The 17353-nt window shown below is 46.6% G+C and overlaps 1 protein-coding gene across 10 annotated transcripts in view; it reads right to left on the bottom strand.

The window, feature by feature from the left end:
- The window catches only part of PTPRS (protein tyrosine phosphatase receptor type S), a 161920-nt gene that overhangs the window by 44214 nt on the left and 100353 nt on the right, over positions 1 to 17353 (bottom strand). For all 10 annotated transcript variants that reach the window (XM_056335715.1, XM_056335714.1, XM_056335720.1 and 7 more), the window contains 3 exons: positions 16300 to 16410; positions 3269 to 3538; positions 518 to 1099 (listed from right to left, as the gene is read on the bottom strand). In XM_056335715.1, the coding sequence (XP_056191690.1) occupies positions 518 to 1099; positions 3269 to 3538; positions 16300 to 16410 (963 nt within the window). The remainder of the gene's footprint in view (positions 1 to 517; positions 1100 to 3268; positions 3539 to 16299; positions 16411 to 17353) is intronic.

The following is a 17353-nucleotide window of genomic DNA, read 5'->3' as shown; positions in this document are numbered from 1 at the left end:
AAGCATGCTGGGCCACAGCCTGTGGTACAACACCTTTCGTTCCCAGCTCAACACATCTGGCAAATGTGGCAATGGCAATGGCAAATAAGGCTCATCCCCCACTCATCTCCGAGAAGGTAGTTTCTGGGTACTTTAGGAAGAGTTAAGCTTCACTACTGCCTGGACAGTGAGTGTTTTTAGGTCTATTAAAGACATTTAGAAACTGGAAGCAACAAGATACCTCACTGTGAAACATGGCGCAGCAGGAATGGATTCTCTTTGCTTAATTGCTTGCCCTACCCATTTAAGCAACAACCTTTCCGAGAAAAAAAACAAATCGGAAATCATGCACCAGGCCCTCTGGCTCCAGCCACTGGACCGAGCTTCCTCCCAGAAGGTTACTTCTGTTTTAACCAAATTGAATTAATAAAGACAAAAATGCTCTGGTGACACCGCAGCCACAGCTGGATAATGTCATGAGCCACCACCCCACCTCCCGCAGCCCAGTGCCTCCCAGGACAGTGACACAGGTGCTCACCTCCTTGCTGTGTCTTAACCTGGATGGGGTCAGAAAGAGGCCCGTCTCCCACGGATGTGAAGGCCAGGACCCGGACTGTGTAGGTTTCATCCTCCAGAAGGCTGCCCACTGTGGTCAGGAGGCTGTCATCCACGTTGTGCTTCTGCCAGTTACTGACGGGTTGATCAGGCTCCATGGTGTAATACACCCGATAGCCACGGATCTGCCCATTGGGCTCCACCGGTTCCTCCCACTGGATTATCATGGTGGTGCTGCTCAGCATTCGTCCCTGCACGTTACGGGGGGCACTGGCAGGAGCTTGTTCCCCAGTGCGAGTGACCACTGACTCGCTGGGAGGCCCCTGCCCGATGCTGTTGACTGCAGAGACCCAGATCTCATACTCAGAGTTGGGGCTGAGCCCCCCAATACTGTAGCGTGTGGTGGTGATGTCCTCTTTGATCTGATATGGTCCATCCTGGCTTTTAGACTTGTATTCAATGACATAGTAAGATACAGGGTCTGGATTTCCAGAGTCCCAGGTGATGGTGATACTTGTTGCTGTTGTCTCTGTCACCACTGGCGTCCCAGGAGCCTTGGGGAGTGCTGAGAATCAGGAAGAACAGACATTTAAAAAAAAACCACATATGCTGAAATGGTGCCTAATTGGGCTAGTTAGGGCTTGTAGAAGCCAGAGGCACAGTACTGATCACAGTGCGGCAGTTCAGTAAAGTGCTGCTGAAATATTATGAACCTAGTTATACACTCTATTATCATCCTTAAACTGCTCCATCAAAAGGGAAGTGTTCAGCTAAACATCTGGAATCATTAGCACAGACTTCAGCTGCACATCCGCCAGCTCACACGGCAGTAAGGAAAAGCAGTTTGGCAGGAGCTCCTTCCAAGCACGTAATCACATCTTCCGAAACAGTGCTGGCAGCCCGGCTCCGGCACTGCTGAATCTCTCCATGTTTAGCGTGCACGTAACGGCACAGCGCTGACTGTGCTCTCCAGAACAAAAAAACCTATAAGTACTTGGGAGTGCTTCCTCTCAAGCCACAAACATGTGTTAATACTCATCTCCCCTGCCCCTCATCCAGAAGACTACCTTTGGAGCTTGCTGGAGACAGCATGCTAAGTGTCAGACACCTTTAACAGCAAGCTTTATGTGTTTTCCTTACTACACACTTCAGACCCTTTCCAACCTCATCTTCTCTAGACTTGAGCACCTCTAAAGCTCTAACTTCTTTCATCTTCTGCCTGGGAAAGATTGCAGATGCTTACACACAGGAACATAAGGGGGAACAGAATACAGATACAATGACAAAAGGCAGAAGGTACGAGCAGGGCAAGATTCCCCGTCTGAGGAGACAGGACAGCTGGAAAGCAGAAGTAAGGTATCTGACACAGTATCTTTTGAAGTTGACAGGGTAAGAGAGGGAAAAAGGGGAAGGAAGAAAATACTCAGGGAAATAAAGAGCGCCTTAGCCCAGTCCCAGGCAGCCTTCTGCTAGCACGTGAGCCCACTCCCTCTGCAAAAGCTCAGGATGTGTCGTGGCAAGATTCACTAGTCCCTACTCATTTCTACTGTCAGACCTTCCTTAGATCAAGCGATACAACAGGATTGTTCTTCCTTAGCCCTCCCCTTCGAAGTATTTCTCCTCCTCTTCCCCCCTCCCCACCCACATCCTCTCCCACCCTCTTTCTCCCCAGATCCCTCGTGGGCAATGCCATCACTCAGAGCAGACACCAGCTCATACAAAGAGCTCTACACTCACCCAACCACAGGGGCATCCTGCTTGGGTTTTAATACTCCCCTGCTGAGGACAGAATAGATTGAAGATTGCACCCGTGCTCCTCTTGGGAATTGCTAGCTGGAAGCTGGGGTTATTCCCCTCTTGCTGAGGCAACAACAGCCGCTAAGATGCTGGAACTAGGCTCTACTGCAAGGGTACACATGCCAGAGATCCTCAGGGCCTTGGCTGAATCTCTAACCTTGGAACAGGATGGCATGCAGGCTTCAAGCCATCCAAGGCTCCTTGCAAACTGCCCAGCCAGCCTCATACCCCAGGACAGAAACAAGCATGCAGGGGTTTGAATCAGAGTTTGCTTCATAACAAACAGCTCAGTTGTCTGAAAGCGAGGAAACGTCTCAAGCCACCAGCTTCCCATTCACTGTGGATTTCTTTGTGTGCGGGATCCCCAAAGACGCCTGCACAGACACTAGCACATGGCACTCATGGTGCACAAGTGTGTTTTCCTGCTCAAGCTCATATACCTATGCATGTACATACAGGCTTGTAACAACATGGACGTACATACATGCAGCCAAGCACCCACATGCCCATACAGTCACGTTGTTCTTTCTTCCATGCACACACACACTCATGCACGACTACCTTTTTACATGCATAATTACATCCCCACACTCCTCATGTGCAGATCAGTCACAGGCTCACCCCATGCAGATGCACAAAGACACAAGCAGAAAAAGGTACCCACACAGTCACACTGTGACATTCCCACTCATGCACCGGTGAAGGCTGACAGGCACGACCACAGATCTACAAAGGCTCACATGCATAAACATGACATGTGCCCACTTTTGCTTTGCGCATGTGCTCGGACACTCTGTTACAACTGTGCACCCAACACATGCCTTGCACATATATACACCCATGCAGCAGCTCGCACGCTTGTGCATGCACACTCCTACAAACATGCAGTCAGGGAACCCACGCACTCGCTCACGCAGGCGTGCTCACACTCTCTTACATTTCACCGTGATCTGAGCAACGGCTTCTATGACTCCCAGACTGGACATGGCCACACACGTGTAGTTGGCTGAGTCCTTGACATCCGTGAGCTCCAAGACATTACGGCCCACAGGCATGTCATCTTCAGGTGTCAGGTCCTCTGCTCCCTGCATCCACTTGACGTATGGCATGGGCGAACCCACGGCCACGCAGGTGATGTTGACATTGCCACCAGGCATAATCTCGTGGCTGACGGGCAAGATGGAGAAACGTGGGGCCACACGGCGAACTGTGGACGAGACGCACAGAGGTAACAAAAAACAAAACAAAAACAAAAACAAAAACCAAAACAAAACAAAAAAGAAAGAAAGAAAAGGAAAAGAAGGGAGAAAAAGAAAAAGAGCAAAAGATAATTTAAATATAGATGGGGTTTGTCATCATTTATTTTCTTCCTTCATTAAAAACAAAACAGAAAACAAATGAACTAAAAAATCAAAAACAAAAACCAAAAAAATTAAACTCCAAATAAATTTTTACTTCACAAACAATATATAGAATATAGACATAAAAGCGGTATTTCATAGCAACAGGGTTCCATTGATCAAGATTAGACCCATCACAGCACAGATAAATACACAAAAATTTATTAGCAATTTCTCATCTTTACTGGCAAGAGCTGGCATGGCGTGCGTCGAAAAATCTCCTCCACAGCCGCTGGGGCCCCCAGCTCCCCGCACCGCACCCCGAGAAACCTGCTCCTCCCCTTTTCCAGCGGAGTCTGACTGCCGCAACACCTCCTCCCACAGCAAAACCAAACAGCCCCTCCACCACCACGGCCATCTCCAGAGAGGGGCCCGAGCCCACCAGCCGCTCCCTGCCCCAGGGATGCTGCAGAGGTGGGGTGGTGGCGAGGAGGCGGCTGTGATGGAGATGGACACTTCTCGAGATTTTGCCTTGTTGGACCCAGAGAATTCAACAAAGAGAGAAGTGTCACGTCCCCAAATGCCAGAGAGACACCACTTGAAAAGTAAAGAGGTAAAAAATATTTTAAAAATGGAGGAGAGGGAGTCCCCGGAGCAGGACAGAATTTAGTTAGTGTCTGCGTGTGAGAATCGTCCAGGGGGAGGCAGTCCCTCTGGAGCGAGAAAGAGTGTGGAAAAGATGAGAAACTCTAATGAAATTTTTGTGGTTTTCGGGTATAGAAACCCTAACGAAGCCTCTTTAAGATCTGACACGGTTCCATCGATAGATGCAGCTCTCAGAGTCACAAACATCATGCAAAATAGGTAAAAAAGAGAAAGAGAGAAAGATAGAAAGAGAAAGAGAGAGGAAAATGCAGAGGAATATAATTTATGGGCGGCTAGCAAATGCCCACATGGATACTGAATAGAAAGTGAGCAACAGAGAAAGAAAGGAGAACAAGAAGGGGAAGGGAGAAAGAAGAGAGAGAAAGAGAGGGAGGGGAGGGGGAAACCCACTTTAATGCTGCATACTTTTTCTAGCTGATGTGACCCAATGTGGTGGCTCACATTGTCACATCTCAGCCCTGGCGGAATAATAAATAGAATAGAATTAATAAGAAAAACAAGGTAATGAAAATTTAACGTTGAAAAAACAGTGACATGTTCTGTGCATCTCCTTAGCAGAGAGGTGGATGCAGCTTCCAGACCTTACACAGTAAGAACATGGATGCAGAGGGGGGGTGTGGTTTCCTTGGCTCCATTTTCTGAACTAACTGGGCTGGCTGGCTGGCCGAGGTGGGTGCTCTTCCTTAGGGCTTGAAAGTGGGAGAATGGACAAAGGAGAAACGTAAACGGCTCAGAGAGGTCCTAAGGAGGGAGCTGGGGGCAAGGTCCCATGCCGCAAGCTAAGACAAAGGGTACAGACCCTGAGAGGATGCAGACACAGCAGCAGCCTAAGGAGAAAAGGAGCGCAGGTTTCCTGCAGCTTCGGAGACAGCCATGCAGTAAACTCCCCTCAGGCAGGGCGGGTGAGGGGGGCAGGAGAGTCAGCAGTGCTAGGATTGGAAAAATATCTGTCCCTCCTGTCCTATTCCCAGGTAAACTCTCTGAACAAGCTCTCTAAAAAATCAGTGGCAATTGCATCCATGCAAAAGCCATGCAAAGGACACCAGAGCTTAGCCTGCTGTCACTCTTCCCAAGTCCTAGGGCCTTCAGATGTCCCCTGGAAGCAGTATCTTGGGTTTTTCCAGTATTTATCTTCCAGCCCACTTCCCTGGCTGCTGCTCAACATTACGGATCTTTTCAGATGGGAAGGGTGCTGCCAGGAGCGGTAGTGGCTGTTTCCCATCTAGTGGGACTTTGTCAAACAAAAGCCAAATATAGCCCCCCTGCCGCCTCCTGCAAGCTGACAAGGAGATGTCTTCATTGAAAGGTGTGCTCTTCCCATTGTGCTATTGGATCCTTTTCTGCATGGTTACCAGTATGCAGGAACCAGTACTGAGAGGCAAGGAAGACCTGACTTCCAGATTTGTGGCATTAGGAGCTTAGAGCAAAGGAGAATTCCTGCATGCAGGGATTTGCAAAAAGAATGGAGCGCATGCCCTCACCTCCAGCGCAGCTGGGGAAAGGACCAGAGTGTGGAGGGAGAGACTGCAAACTCACCTGGACACTAACAGTAGGAGATTACTTCCTGCTTAGACAAAGGTGTAAGATGGCATTTGCACAACCTCAGGCACCAGCACAGGCTCAAGGGACTAGGCAACATGCTCCTTCTCCCTCCTGTCACACCCTATGGAAGACTTTTAGCCCTAGATAGCGATGAGGGCATGTCCCTGTTGCCTACTCCCTCCTTCTTTCCACTGCCTGCTTCAGGAGGTACTGCATTTCAGAAAATGGAGCCACGTGAAGACCACACCGGTCACAATCTGAGGCAAGATGGAGAGAACTTGAAAAGAAACAAGTGGGGTCAACATGCAGACAGATCTGGGGTGGGGATGACTCTTTTGAGGAGGGGCTGATATGTAACCTTCTGGAGAGGGGAGGCAAGGTGGGAAGAGGTGAGGAGAAATGGGGAGACATATGCCGGACAAGATCCGGTCAGCAAACAGCATCAACAGCAACAAACAACGGCAGGTGGGATGCAAACACTGAGTTGTCATGGAAACAGAACAAGATAAGTAATTCAAACCGAGGCTAATAACAAAGAAATAAAACCAGACTAAAAGAGAAAGAAGGAAAAAAGAAAGAAAAGAAAAAAAAAAAAAGGAAAAAGGAAGAACAAACCAGAATTTAATAACTGAAAAGTGTCATTTGATGTATGGTGGAGTGCTGAGAATCGGAGTCTGAAGGGAACAGACTGCTGCTGTCTGCGTGGTTTGGGGCAGGGAAGGGCAGAGATCCACTCACAAAACACAAGCTCAGGGCCACGGAGCCGGAGCCGTGCAGAGCATGCTCCTTAACTGCGAAGCAATTCTGCCCACCCTCCTCGCAGCACCCAGGGGTTTAGAGGTCAGCTTCGCAGGGTCTCAGGGCAGCGTTACTTTTGGTTGTTTTAACACTGGCATTCGTCACAGTTAACTACTGGGAAGCAACCAGAAAACCTGGGTGCCAGCCCAGGACAATGCGCATCCTACCCAAAGGGAGAGTTCGGATTAGGGTTAGCAGCAGGCTAATGCAAGACCAGAAGAGGCAGTAGCCCTTCTGTTGTGCATCCTGGTTTAAAAAAAGCTACACAGTGTGTGCACAAATAAACAAACATCCACACACCAGTCTAGGATGTGAAAACAACTCCCAGCATTAAACGTTGCAGACCTGAGAGAGTCCCTAGGTACATCCCTGCTACGGCTCGGGGCTGCGACAACCACATTTACTGTAACAGGAATTACTTAAAGGGCTGGTCTCTGGATACTAAGAACCATGATGCTGCTGTTTATTTCAATTGCTATACCACTCTGATTTGGCTGTTGACATGAGATTTGTCAAGTTGAGAATCTCTGGGTCAGCGTTTAGGTCAGGGCCTAGGAGGAGGACAGCAGTGGTGGGAAGAAAGCTTGAAGTGCAGCTAGAGATTGAATCAAGAACAATTTCAGCTTTGGGTCCAGCTGAGTTTCACACATTAGCAGCTGTAAGAGTGAAATTTTACACGTAAAAAAAGCAGTGAAGAGATTCCTTCCATTTTGCTATCCAACTTATTCAAAGGACACGAAAGAAAAGAAGAACTGCCCTCTTTGGAAAGGAAAAGTCAGGATGGGGCAGTCGAGGCTCTACTTTATGGACACTTATCCAATACTTTTACCAATTACTGGTTTCAAGAAGCACCTTCCCTGAGTTTCAGGGATGCTGGTTTCCATGACAGCTTTGTCAGACTTGTTTTACGAAGCCAACCTTGCATGCATACACATACGTGCATGCTCCATGTGCATGTGCAACATCTCCCGATATACACACACAAGCAGGCACACATAAACACACATTTCCAATGGCCAAAAAACTCCCAGGAGCTTTTTTTCAAACAAGGATACAGCTTGTTATTGATAGAACCAGATTTTAGAACTGGAGCTGGACATTTGTGATACAAGTCAAATTACTTCAATGCAGATAAGCCATTTCAGAGGCACAGAAAGATGTCTTAAGTGCAGTTAGTTATGAATCTGTTTAGATATTGCCTGTTGGGTAAGTACTTCACACAGGCAAATCGGCACCCCAAATTCTGCTTAACATAATCTGCATTAGAAATGGAACAGATCCATAACTTCTCATACCCTTGTAAAGCCAATTGGTTTTGTTGCTGCTCACGGATGCAGAGAGGTTAACCCAGTTTGTGTTCTGTGAGTGGCACTTTCAGTGCATTATTCTTTCCAACAAGAAGGTACCAATCAACATTGCTAAGGTTCCCCACCACCACCACTCAGTTAAAAAAGAGAGCTGGGGTCCACAAGGTGAGAGATGTTTTTGAAAGGGACAGATTTACAGACCTGGTCGGAAGAGACACTGGGAGATCCAGGGTTGACTTTTGCAACACCAGAATCCATCCTTAAAATGTGTTCCCAGGACGCTGCTAGTGAGAGAAATCTGAGGACCAACCAACCAGTTTGTGCTGAGGAAACCAACCAGTTCCACTTTTTAAGCCCCTTCCAGATTAGCTCAGGGAGAAAAATGTTGGAGGAGGAGCGAGGTGGGGAAAGGGGAGCGTACTAGACAAGAACCCGTCACTTCAAACCCCGATTCACATTAAACGGACTAAAAAGTAAACATATTTTATATCTTAAAGAAGAAATTAATTGAAAAAGGAAACAAAAGAAAGTGAAGTGACTGGTTGAAAGCACCAAACAAAACCAAATGGTATTAAACATTTTGACACTCAGCAAGCTGCTGCTCCAAATGAGGTGAGAAGGCGGACATTATTGGCCATTTTGGTGAGACAGGAGTCATTCCGTCTTGCTCCAAAATGAGGAGGGGGTAGGGGAAAGGGTGCCAAAATAATGTGCAGCCTCTACATTATTAGTGAAGCTTAGATTACACCTGTCCTCCCCTCCCAAAAGGTGGTCCGTCCCTGCCCCTGTGCTGTCCGTGCAGCCGCCTCTGCTTTCTCCCTCTCCCATTCCAATTGCAAGTTCATTCCGCTGGGGCGAGACGCTGTTCGGGTTTGGATTTCCGACCTCCGTCCCTCCAGAGGACGAGATACTTCCCTCCTCATGCCCATCTCCTTCCTAATTTCCTTCACGGTAAATAAAAATAAATAAGTAAATAGGTAGATAAATAAAGAATGAGACCAAGGCTTGGATTTGGTCTGGAGGAAATCCATTACCTTCCCAATCATTGTTACTTTTCCACTTAAAAAAAACACATTAGTTGAGTGACAGGCTGGCTGAACATCTCTGGTCTTTTGCAATTCTTTTTTTTTTTTCCTGTTGTTTTTTACAGGATTGAATATAAAATAATCAGAACCCAACTGTTTTTCAAGCAGCTCTGTAACATTCAACACAGACTTTACTATTTTATTTTTGTTATTTTAATTTGACAAGGTGTAATCTAATTTTTTTCCCCTAAAACAAAGAGAACAGCGATGCAAAAGGTGTAAGAGACACAGGCAGGCAGAGATTTCGAGATCAGTACAGCACAGTGTTCCTGCAAAGTGCCCTCTATAGAGAGATATTCATATATATACAGTTTTGATTTTTTTTTTTGGGGGGGTGGCTTTTTGTATCCACTTCCATTTCCTGATACCCTTGAGAAATCCTTCTGCAGAAACACAGCAAAGTCGTTTGTTGGCTTTGTTTGGTTTCGAACTCGAATTTCAGAGCTGAGGACACCCCAAACACGGACAGGGCGCTCCCCCACCCATGGAAGTGCTAACATAATGCTTAAAAATTGTCACAGAACTCTCCCTCCCTAAACTCCAGCACCTGGAAAATGGCACTACAGGGGCAGCTGTACAAACTAGTGGTGGTTCTGCCTCTCTCCTCTTCCATTAAAGAATTTATCAATGCTAGTCTAAAAAGGTATTAAAATTCCTACATTTTAAAATATCAGTGATTGTTCTGACCTTGTGGCTATTTTTTAAATCTATAGTGCAAGTGAAATTATTTCCTTCCAACCTCTAAATGGCATTGAAAGCGAAAAGCTTAGCAACTGTTCCACTTGCCTATTAAGGGATGGGCTGAGCCACCAGCAGCTCTGGTTTGATGGTCAAATTACCCATGAGCCAAACTTAACCCAGGAGCAAGCTACAGGCTAAATTATTTGTTAAATTAGTCACATTTTAATATATTTTGAAGCTTTATTTCCTGAGGTCCTAGGCACACTATTTCTGCATTTTCTATAGTTTATTTTAATTGATTTCAACTATCTTCGTTATTATGTGTTTAGCCCTGGCCTGTTTTCATCTTCGGTCTCTCAATGAGTGCAGGTTTTCCTGAGAGCCTTGAAAAATATTTGAAATGTTCTCAGCAGGACCTGGGCTGCAGAACCTGATTCTGGGTGACTAAGCACTGTACTTGACTCCTGCAGCAGAAGAGGGAAGGCCTAAGCAGGCACAGAGAGTGCACCGTGCTGTTTTAAATGCCTGCTGAACCATTTAAAACTCCCTGGGCTTGAAAAGAGCAGAACAACAAGAATCTCAAGTAGAGGGGAAAAAAGGATTATCCCTGCAGCACCACAACTGCTGCCTTTTGTAACTCCTGACAGGGCACCACTGTGTGAAAGAGGGGAAAATTTTTAATTCTGGTAAATTCAACCACGACAATTTGTCCTGTACTGACAGCGGCAGCTCTGCGTACTCAGAGGTTGCTAAAGCACAGCCCACACAGCTCCATGGTGCATTGCTCATTCTTCCTTTCCTTTTGTAACATGGGAGAGCACGTAGAGAGATGCGGTCCTTACATACGATGCTCTATTTTGAGCCAAGCAGCTGGCTATTTGGATCAAAACAGAGCAATCAAGGTGGAAGTCTGAAGCTTTCAAAATTAACAGGAGAGCCACAAAGTGCTCCGTTTCAAGGGGGCAAAACAGCTGTGGCCATAGATCCTGGCCAAGCAGACACATGCCCCCTCTGGGGCAAAGCCTGGACCCTGCACGTGTTCACTCACTGATGCGAGGAGAAAAATACTGTCAGGTTCAACCAGGTTTTATCCACCAAAGCGGAGTAAGCATCTCAGCCCTTCTGGGCAAGATACAAAGCCTATTGAAAAGGGCAAAAATGTGTCCCTTCCATCCTAGCCGAAAGCAAGCCACGTGGCTCGCTGCATGGGAGCTATACACGACCATTCGCTCTCCAATTAGCTCTAGGAACTGCCAGGCTCTCAACCCAGCCTCCCCCGTGCTAAGCAAGCCCCTGTTGCTGTGCAAGGAGAGGCATGAAGCTCTCCACCACTGCCACTGAGACATATTCTCTTGATACACAGGACTTTCAATCTGTCCTTTTCCTACAGTCACTATGGGCCAGAAGTTTGATAGTATTTGTGTCCCTAGGGATACAGAGAAGCATCCAATGGGACTTTTGAAAGCCAGGTGGGTTGTATAGCTCCCCTAAAAATCAGCATCCCCATCTTAAGGTGTGCTGACTTGCCTGCAAGAGCTGTGTCCTTTCACTGACTACGGGTGAAATCTGGACAACTGGCTCAGACTAGAAACTTTCATACACCCCAGACTGGTGGCAGAATCCATCTCACACCTATTTCTAATCTGCTTTTGTGGGTCTCCATAAAGATACTTCTGCATCTGACCTTGGAAATTCCCTGTTAGCAAACTCTTTGTTATTTTGGACCACGGCATGATCTGATCTGTAATAATACACAAGGCAAACCCTTAATAATTTCAAGACCATGCCCATAACCTGTGGCAAACCGTATCAGCTCTTTTAGCCAGGTATCAAGTCTCTATTTCCTCGCCCAGTGTCATTCCAGCCTATCATGACTAGATCCAATTTAGCTTTATTTATTGTTGTTGATATTATTATTTTTATTGGCTCTTATGGAATAATTTAATCTTAAAACCTTCTCAGATCACAAGAGATTCTAGCAGCAGCAGTGCAGTTTGGACATGTTAGAAATACTTCATAAAAGATAAAATAAACAAATAAAAAACAATGGTGTATAAATCCCTTTTTAATTGCACCTAAATCCTGAAACTCAAACTCCTATTAATGAAGGAAAATCTTGTAATTAGTAGTGATTATCACCTTTTAGTCCTAGGCAGGAGGGAGGTGGGATGGGATCACCTAATTTCAAATACTATTCTTTCTCTCTTGCTCTTTTTACATAGAACAAGCCTTTTCTTCTTTTCTTTTTCTTTAAATAGAGCCTTGGGGCTGGGGGATGACTTTTGGCTATTTTTGGCATCAAAGTTAGAAAAGCCACAGCTGGCCGCTTCAGAAACACATTATCAACAGTGCAGCATTTCGGAGTGGTACCCTTGTATCTAAGGGGAGAGGGGGAGAGACTTGAAAGGGGGAGGGGAGAATACCAGCACTGAGGGTCCGAGCACTGAAATCTCAGCATTTTAAGAAAAAAGAGAAGGACAGACAGAGAGAAAGAGAGAGATAGAGAAAGAAAGAGACAGATACTGTGTCAATACTGCACTGGATTTCTCAAAAATCACACAGCTTTAATACCTGTACACTAGGAAAGCCACTCCTTTGGTAGATTATTGAGTAGTGAGGACTCACGGGCAGAGGGAAATGCATAAACAGGGAAAGGAAGGACATTCAATTCTGCAAAGGGCCAAAGCACCGAGCACCAACGGTACAACTAACACACTGCAAAAAACCCACCTGTTTACTATCCCATGTGGCTCACCCACTCAGGATGCACACATGGGAGGCAACAGAAGCTTAATGGGGATAAACAGGGAGATGAGAAGAGGGAAAAGAGGCATTTTCAGCTAGAGTGTAACTTGTCAGATTTCTTGTTGCTCTATACAATAGAAATGCAGCTGCCAGATGTGTCCCGGCAGCCTCTCTCAGTGTCTAGCACTGCTGCGTTTCTCTTTCTGCACTCCTTTAGAAAGGAGGGCTCTACCTTCCCTGGACCTGGCTGGTTTTCAAGGTGCTGGCAGCCAGGCAGTAATGGTTAAATGATAGGGAAGAAAGATGGTAACTGGGGAGAGGCAGAGCCGTGAGATCCAGCTACCCTTCTGCAGAAGGCGGCTGGCTGGTTGCCCTTCTCTCCCGACACTGCAAGGACGAGGCATCACCCTCCTACAAGGGAAGCTGCCAAGCTCTGCTGACGAGACGAGACAAGGCACTGCCTGACGATGGGCTCTCCACGCACACGTGGGTGCCGAAGGAAAGGCCACTGCGTGTGACTCAGTACCACAGCGGGAAGCTTTCTGCCTCTACCCATCCTGGGCTGACGGCAGTTCAGCTCCCATACGCAGCGCCTTGGGTATTCCTGGAGGGAAACGCCAGGTACCAGTGAGCGAGTCGGCGTTGCTGGGGAAGCCCTTCAGAGCAGGGATCAGGGTTTTTCTTTGTGTGCAGGATGTGGAACAAGAGCCACACCTCCAAGAAACATGTAAGTAATAACGTGACCCAGGGTCTGTTCTAAGTCTTGGAATGACACCCTGGCTTCTTACCGTCTTTTCCACTTCCCAGATCCCTCCCTCCCCCCAAAACAAAGGCTTGTCCCAAATAGCAGGGCTTCCATGGACAGGCGTTAGAGCTGTGTGACTCCTTTCCTCCTGGAGGGATTGAGGAGTTCAGTTACCACCGGGTGGGCAGGAACACTGGCTTCTCACAATGCGTTTGGAATAAACTACAGCACAGCATAACCAATCAAAAATGAAATAGGAAATCAAGAGAAAGCAAAAAACCCAACAGAACAAAAAATTTAGAAAGTAAGAGTAAATCCACTTAAAATAAACCAGAATTGTAAAAAAAACCCAAAACTGTACATATTTTTATATAGAAAAAATAATTAATAATTAATTTAAAAAGTGGCATGCAAAGAAGATTGTTACATTCTCCTATCATGCATCAGGCCCAATGTCCAAACGGCAAGGTAACCATGACGACAAAAAAGTGCAAGAACTCAGCAACATTACCAAAGGATGCATAGAGAGGCCCACAATGCAACTCAACTCATCTCTGCGAGACCCGGGAACAGGCGGGTCTCGCTCATCTTAATTTCTTGCTTTTTCTCTTTTAATTTTTTTTTCATTTTTTTTTCTCTTAAGAATGTAAAAATGTGGGTAAAGAAAGTAAAAAAGAAAAAAACCACACCAACCTTCTCGTAGCTCTGAGGGATGTTAAGGGGGTTTGATGCGGAACACAATGACATGAGGAGAAGAGAAAAATAGGGGAAACACAGAGAGAGTAAAAAAAGGCCTTCTCAAGGCTGTCAGCTGCAAATTGATTGTTTTTTTTTTTCTCTTAACCAAAATAAAAAGAAAGGAAAAAATGAAGATAGTAACGACCCTCTTTCCTGCCTTCCTGACTTTCCCCCTCCCATCCAGCTAGGTACCTTTTGGTTAAGACCAACCAAGCTCCGCACGGAGGTCAGACGGTGCGCAATCCTAACCCAGGATCAGCACCCGACAGAGGTGCCAACCCCGGCCGGGAGTTCTCACTTCTTTAAGTGCATCTGCTCTTTAGAGAAGGGGGAGCGGATCCTGTACCAGGCAGAGGAGACCCCGATACAAAGGAGATCCCAAGCTGGAAATCCGCTCCCCCAGCCCGTGCTCCCACCAGCCCCCACACCCAGCCCTGCTTGTGCTAACTTCACAATGGGACTGAATAAGGAAAAAGAAATAATTAGAAGAAAAGAAAAGCAAAACAAAACCAAAACATTTCCTTGCAATGTTAAAACTTACAACTCCTATCCCAGGTGTTCTATAGAGACAAGCATGTTATGGGAGAAACAAGTCAATTGGAAACACAAGAGTGTTCAAGACTCTTTTAAAACAAAAAACGGGAAGAAAAATGTGCATGAACTTTCCCTCCCCCCAAAGCAAATCCATTTCAGAAATTTGTTACCTTTCCACGATATTAACACACAAGAAACAAGGAATTAAACAGTATGAAGAACACCCAAACCACAGGCTGAGCTTGCTTACACGGCGTTTCCTGCACCCTCTCGGCCGGCTAATGCTGGCTTTGTGTTCCAGGCAGGCTAACCGGGACAGAGAGCGCTATCCACCTGGAGCCGACCCTCATCCAGGTGTGGAGACAAGCAACACCAGGCTTACAACCTTTGTCTCCTGCTAGTTTCCGAGTGGCCAGAAAGGTTGAGGAAATTTAGAAATAAAAGAATAATAAAAAAATCCCCGTATTTTTTCCTGCTGCTTCTTTTTTTTTAAAGAACCCAAAACATTCCAGCTAAGCTGTCTGCAAAGGATTTTAGCCCTGAATTAGGATCACAGCCAGATTTATATTCCCAAAAGAAGAATTTTGGGGCCCAGGCAACAGGGCAAATTTCAAACGCAATTTTCCAGCTGGCCACAAAAGGCTATTTAAAAATTTAGCTTGGAAACATTAAATTATTAAAAGCCTTCTCTCCATGTGCATGTGATTTAGTGAGCGTGAGACACGAGAGAGAGAGAAAGAGAGAGAGAAAGGAGTGCACATAGGAGCATGGCTCTGCGTTTGACTGCAGAGTTAACGTGAGTGTAGGTGGGAGGCGCTTCCTCTGTCGATGGGATGGAAATGGGAACAGTTTGCTGGGATGTAACTTTTCTTTTTTCCTCCCAATGGTATTTTTCTTTTTTTTAAAAAGTGAGAAGGACCAGCCCTGCTCTCTCATTACCAAAAGGATTTTGCTGTGGAAAGATATTAAACCAAAGCTATACACAAAATATTACAGGTCAGAGAGATTAAAATGAAATAACAAAGAAAACAGAAAGGCTGTTGCCCCACTGGGTGTGAGAACATCGAGGGGGCATCAGGCAGAAGCCAATCCCCCTGTCATCTGTTCCCCGTGCTACATGGGTGAAGGAATCTGTCACTACGGCAGAGATGTCTGCTGGCCACCTCCAGCTTTCTGCGAGTCTGCCCATGGCCAGCATTCGTGCCCAGGGAACCAGTGACAAATTACTGCTGGCAAAGTGAAAACCAGCTGGGACTTAGACCAGAAGTGAGAATGCACCCTCCTGTTGCAATCTGGTGAGATCCTGGGGACAGACAGCTCAGTGGAGGGGGCTGAGAGGGTCCTCCCCTCCTCTCACACCCACACCAATAGAACTGAAACCTTCCCACTTCCAGAGAGCAGGGATCCTTTGGGAGAAAAGGGGATTATGGCTTCTCTGCAGTCAGAGCTGTTTGTTCCCCTCTGGGCTCTGCAGGCTGATGCTGGTAGACTCTTGGGCACACTATTTTGGGTCATAATTGACTTTGCTGTGGGTGACGCAGCCTTGTATTGCTGCTCTGCAATGCTGGCACAGGAGCTGAAGCCACCAGCAATGGTGAGGAAGTCAGGGTGCGTAAGGGCGCACCAGGATGCCCCTGCAAGCTCAGCAGCTCGCTGTAAGGATCCAGCCAATTAACACCAGTGCTTCCCCTGCGCTCAGGGACGGGATCGAATCAAAAAGCTGGGGACAAAGGAAGGCCACGGGGAGGGAGATATTTGCCAGTGTCGTGAGCCGATGTGCTCCCTACCTCTCACGTAAAGGTTAGCAGGGGAGGAGTAGCGCACTCCGGCGCTGTTGCTGGCGACGCATTCATACTTCCCCTGGTCTGTCTCCTCGCTGCTTTCAATCTGCAGGCCACCTGGGAGGAGAGAAGAAGACGGCAGCAAAGACACGATCATCACCATTTAGTTCTGTTTTGAAGAGAGAGCAATAGCATCAGAGTTTTGCTTTTTCCTCCCCTTGGGCTAATACACACTGGGACGCTGCCTGGGGGTCTTGGGCTATGAGCTCTGGCAGCACCAAGCCCCCTGCCCGACATCAGCTGCTGCCTGCGCTCAGTGTTACGGCTGGATGTGCACCCAACAGGCAGAGAAAACTTAATACCCCCCTCTGTACTAAGTGTTGCTCTCCATACTGAACCATTCAGCAAAACCATCAACTTCTGTGGCTTCTGCAATGCAGGCATTCTGCACTAGAACTGAACCAGTAATCCATAGTACTGTGACCCCCAGAAATCTATCAGAAGGCAGTCGCCTCTCCCCTGCTCGATTCGAAGCAGTGACCATAAAAGTGAAAGGCTTTGTCACCCACTGCCTAGGACCCCATGAGCACTTTTATCCCTGCTGCCTTTGTTTTGTGCCCAAATACCTGATTCACAGGAATTCTACAGGAGGTAAGAGCCAGTGTGAAAAGCACCTTACTGACAGTGGATATTCCTAAGGGAAAACCCTGTAAACACTGCGTTGGAATTTCCAAATTGCCTGTGTGGTTTACACCAACTGGGCCAAAAGGATTAAGGTTTTTCTTAAACCTGCACATTACTACAGCCTACAGGAACATATCCAGAGCCCATACTAAACATTCCTGTAAGCAAACATGCAGAGATATTCAGCACGTAACTACACAGAAGAAAATTGCCTCATTTACCTCAGAAGGCTTCATCCCTGCAAAACTCCAGTTAAAATACATACTGCATAAATAATTCAACAGGCTATCAAATGTTTTATGTATTAGGAGTACATGATTATACTACAGATATGGACAGTGCTCACGTGGTAAGACTCTTTTAACTCACATCTCTG

This window comes from Falco biarmicus, chromosome 4 (assembly GCF_023638135.1).
Source record: "Falco biarmicus isolate bFalBia1 chromosome 4, bFalBia1.pri, whole genome shotgun sequence".
Classification (NCBI taxonomy): Eukaryota; Metazoa; Chordata; class Aves; order Falconiformes; family Falconidae; genus Falco; species Falco biarmicus.
This window is presented reverse-complemented; position numbering and strand designations above follow the sequence as displayed.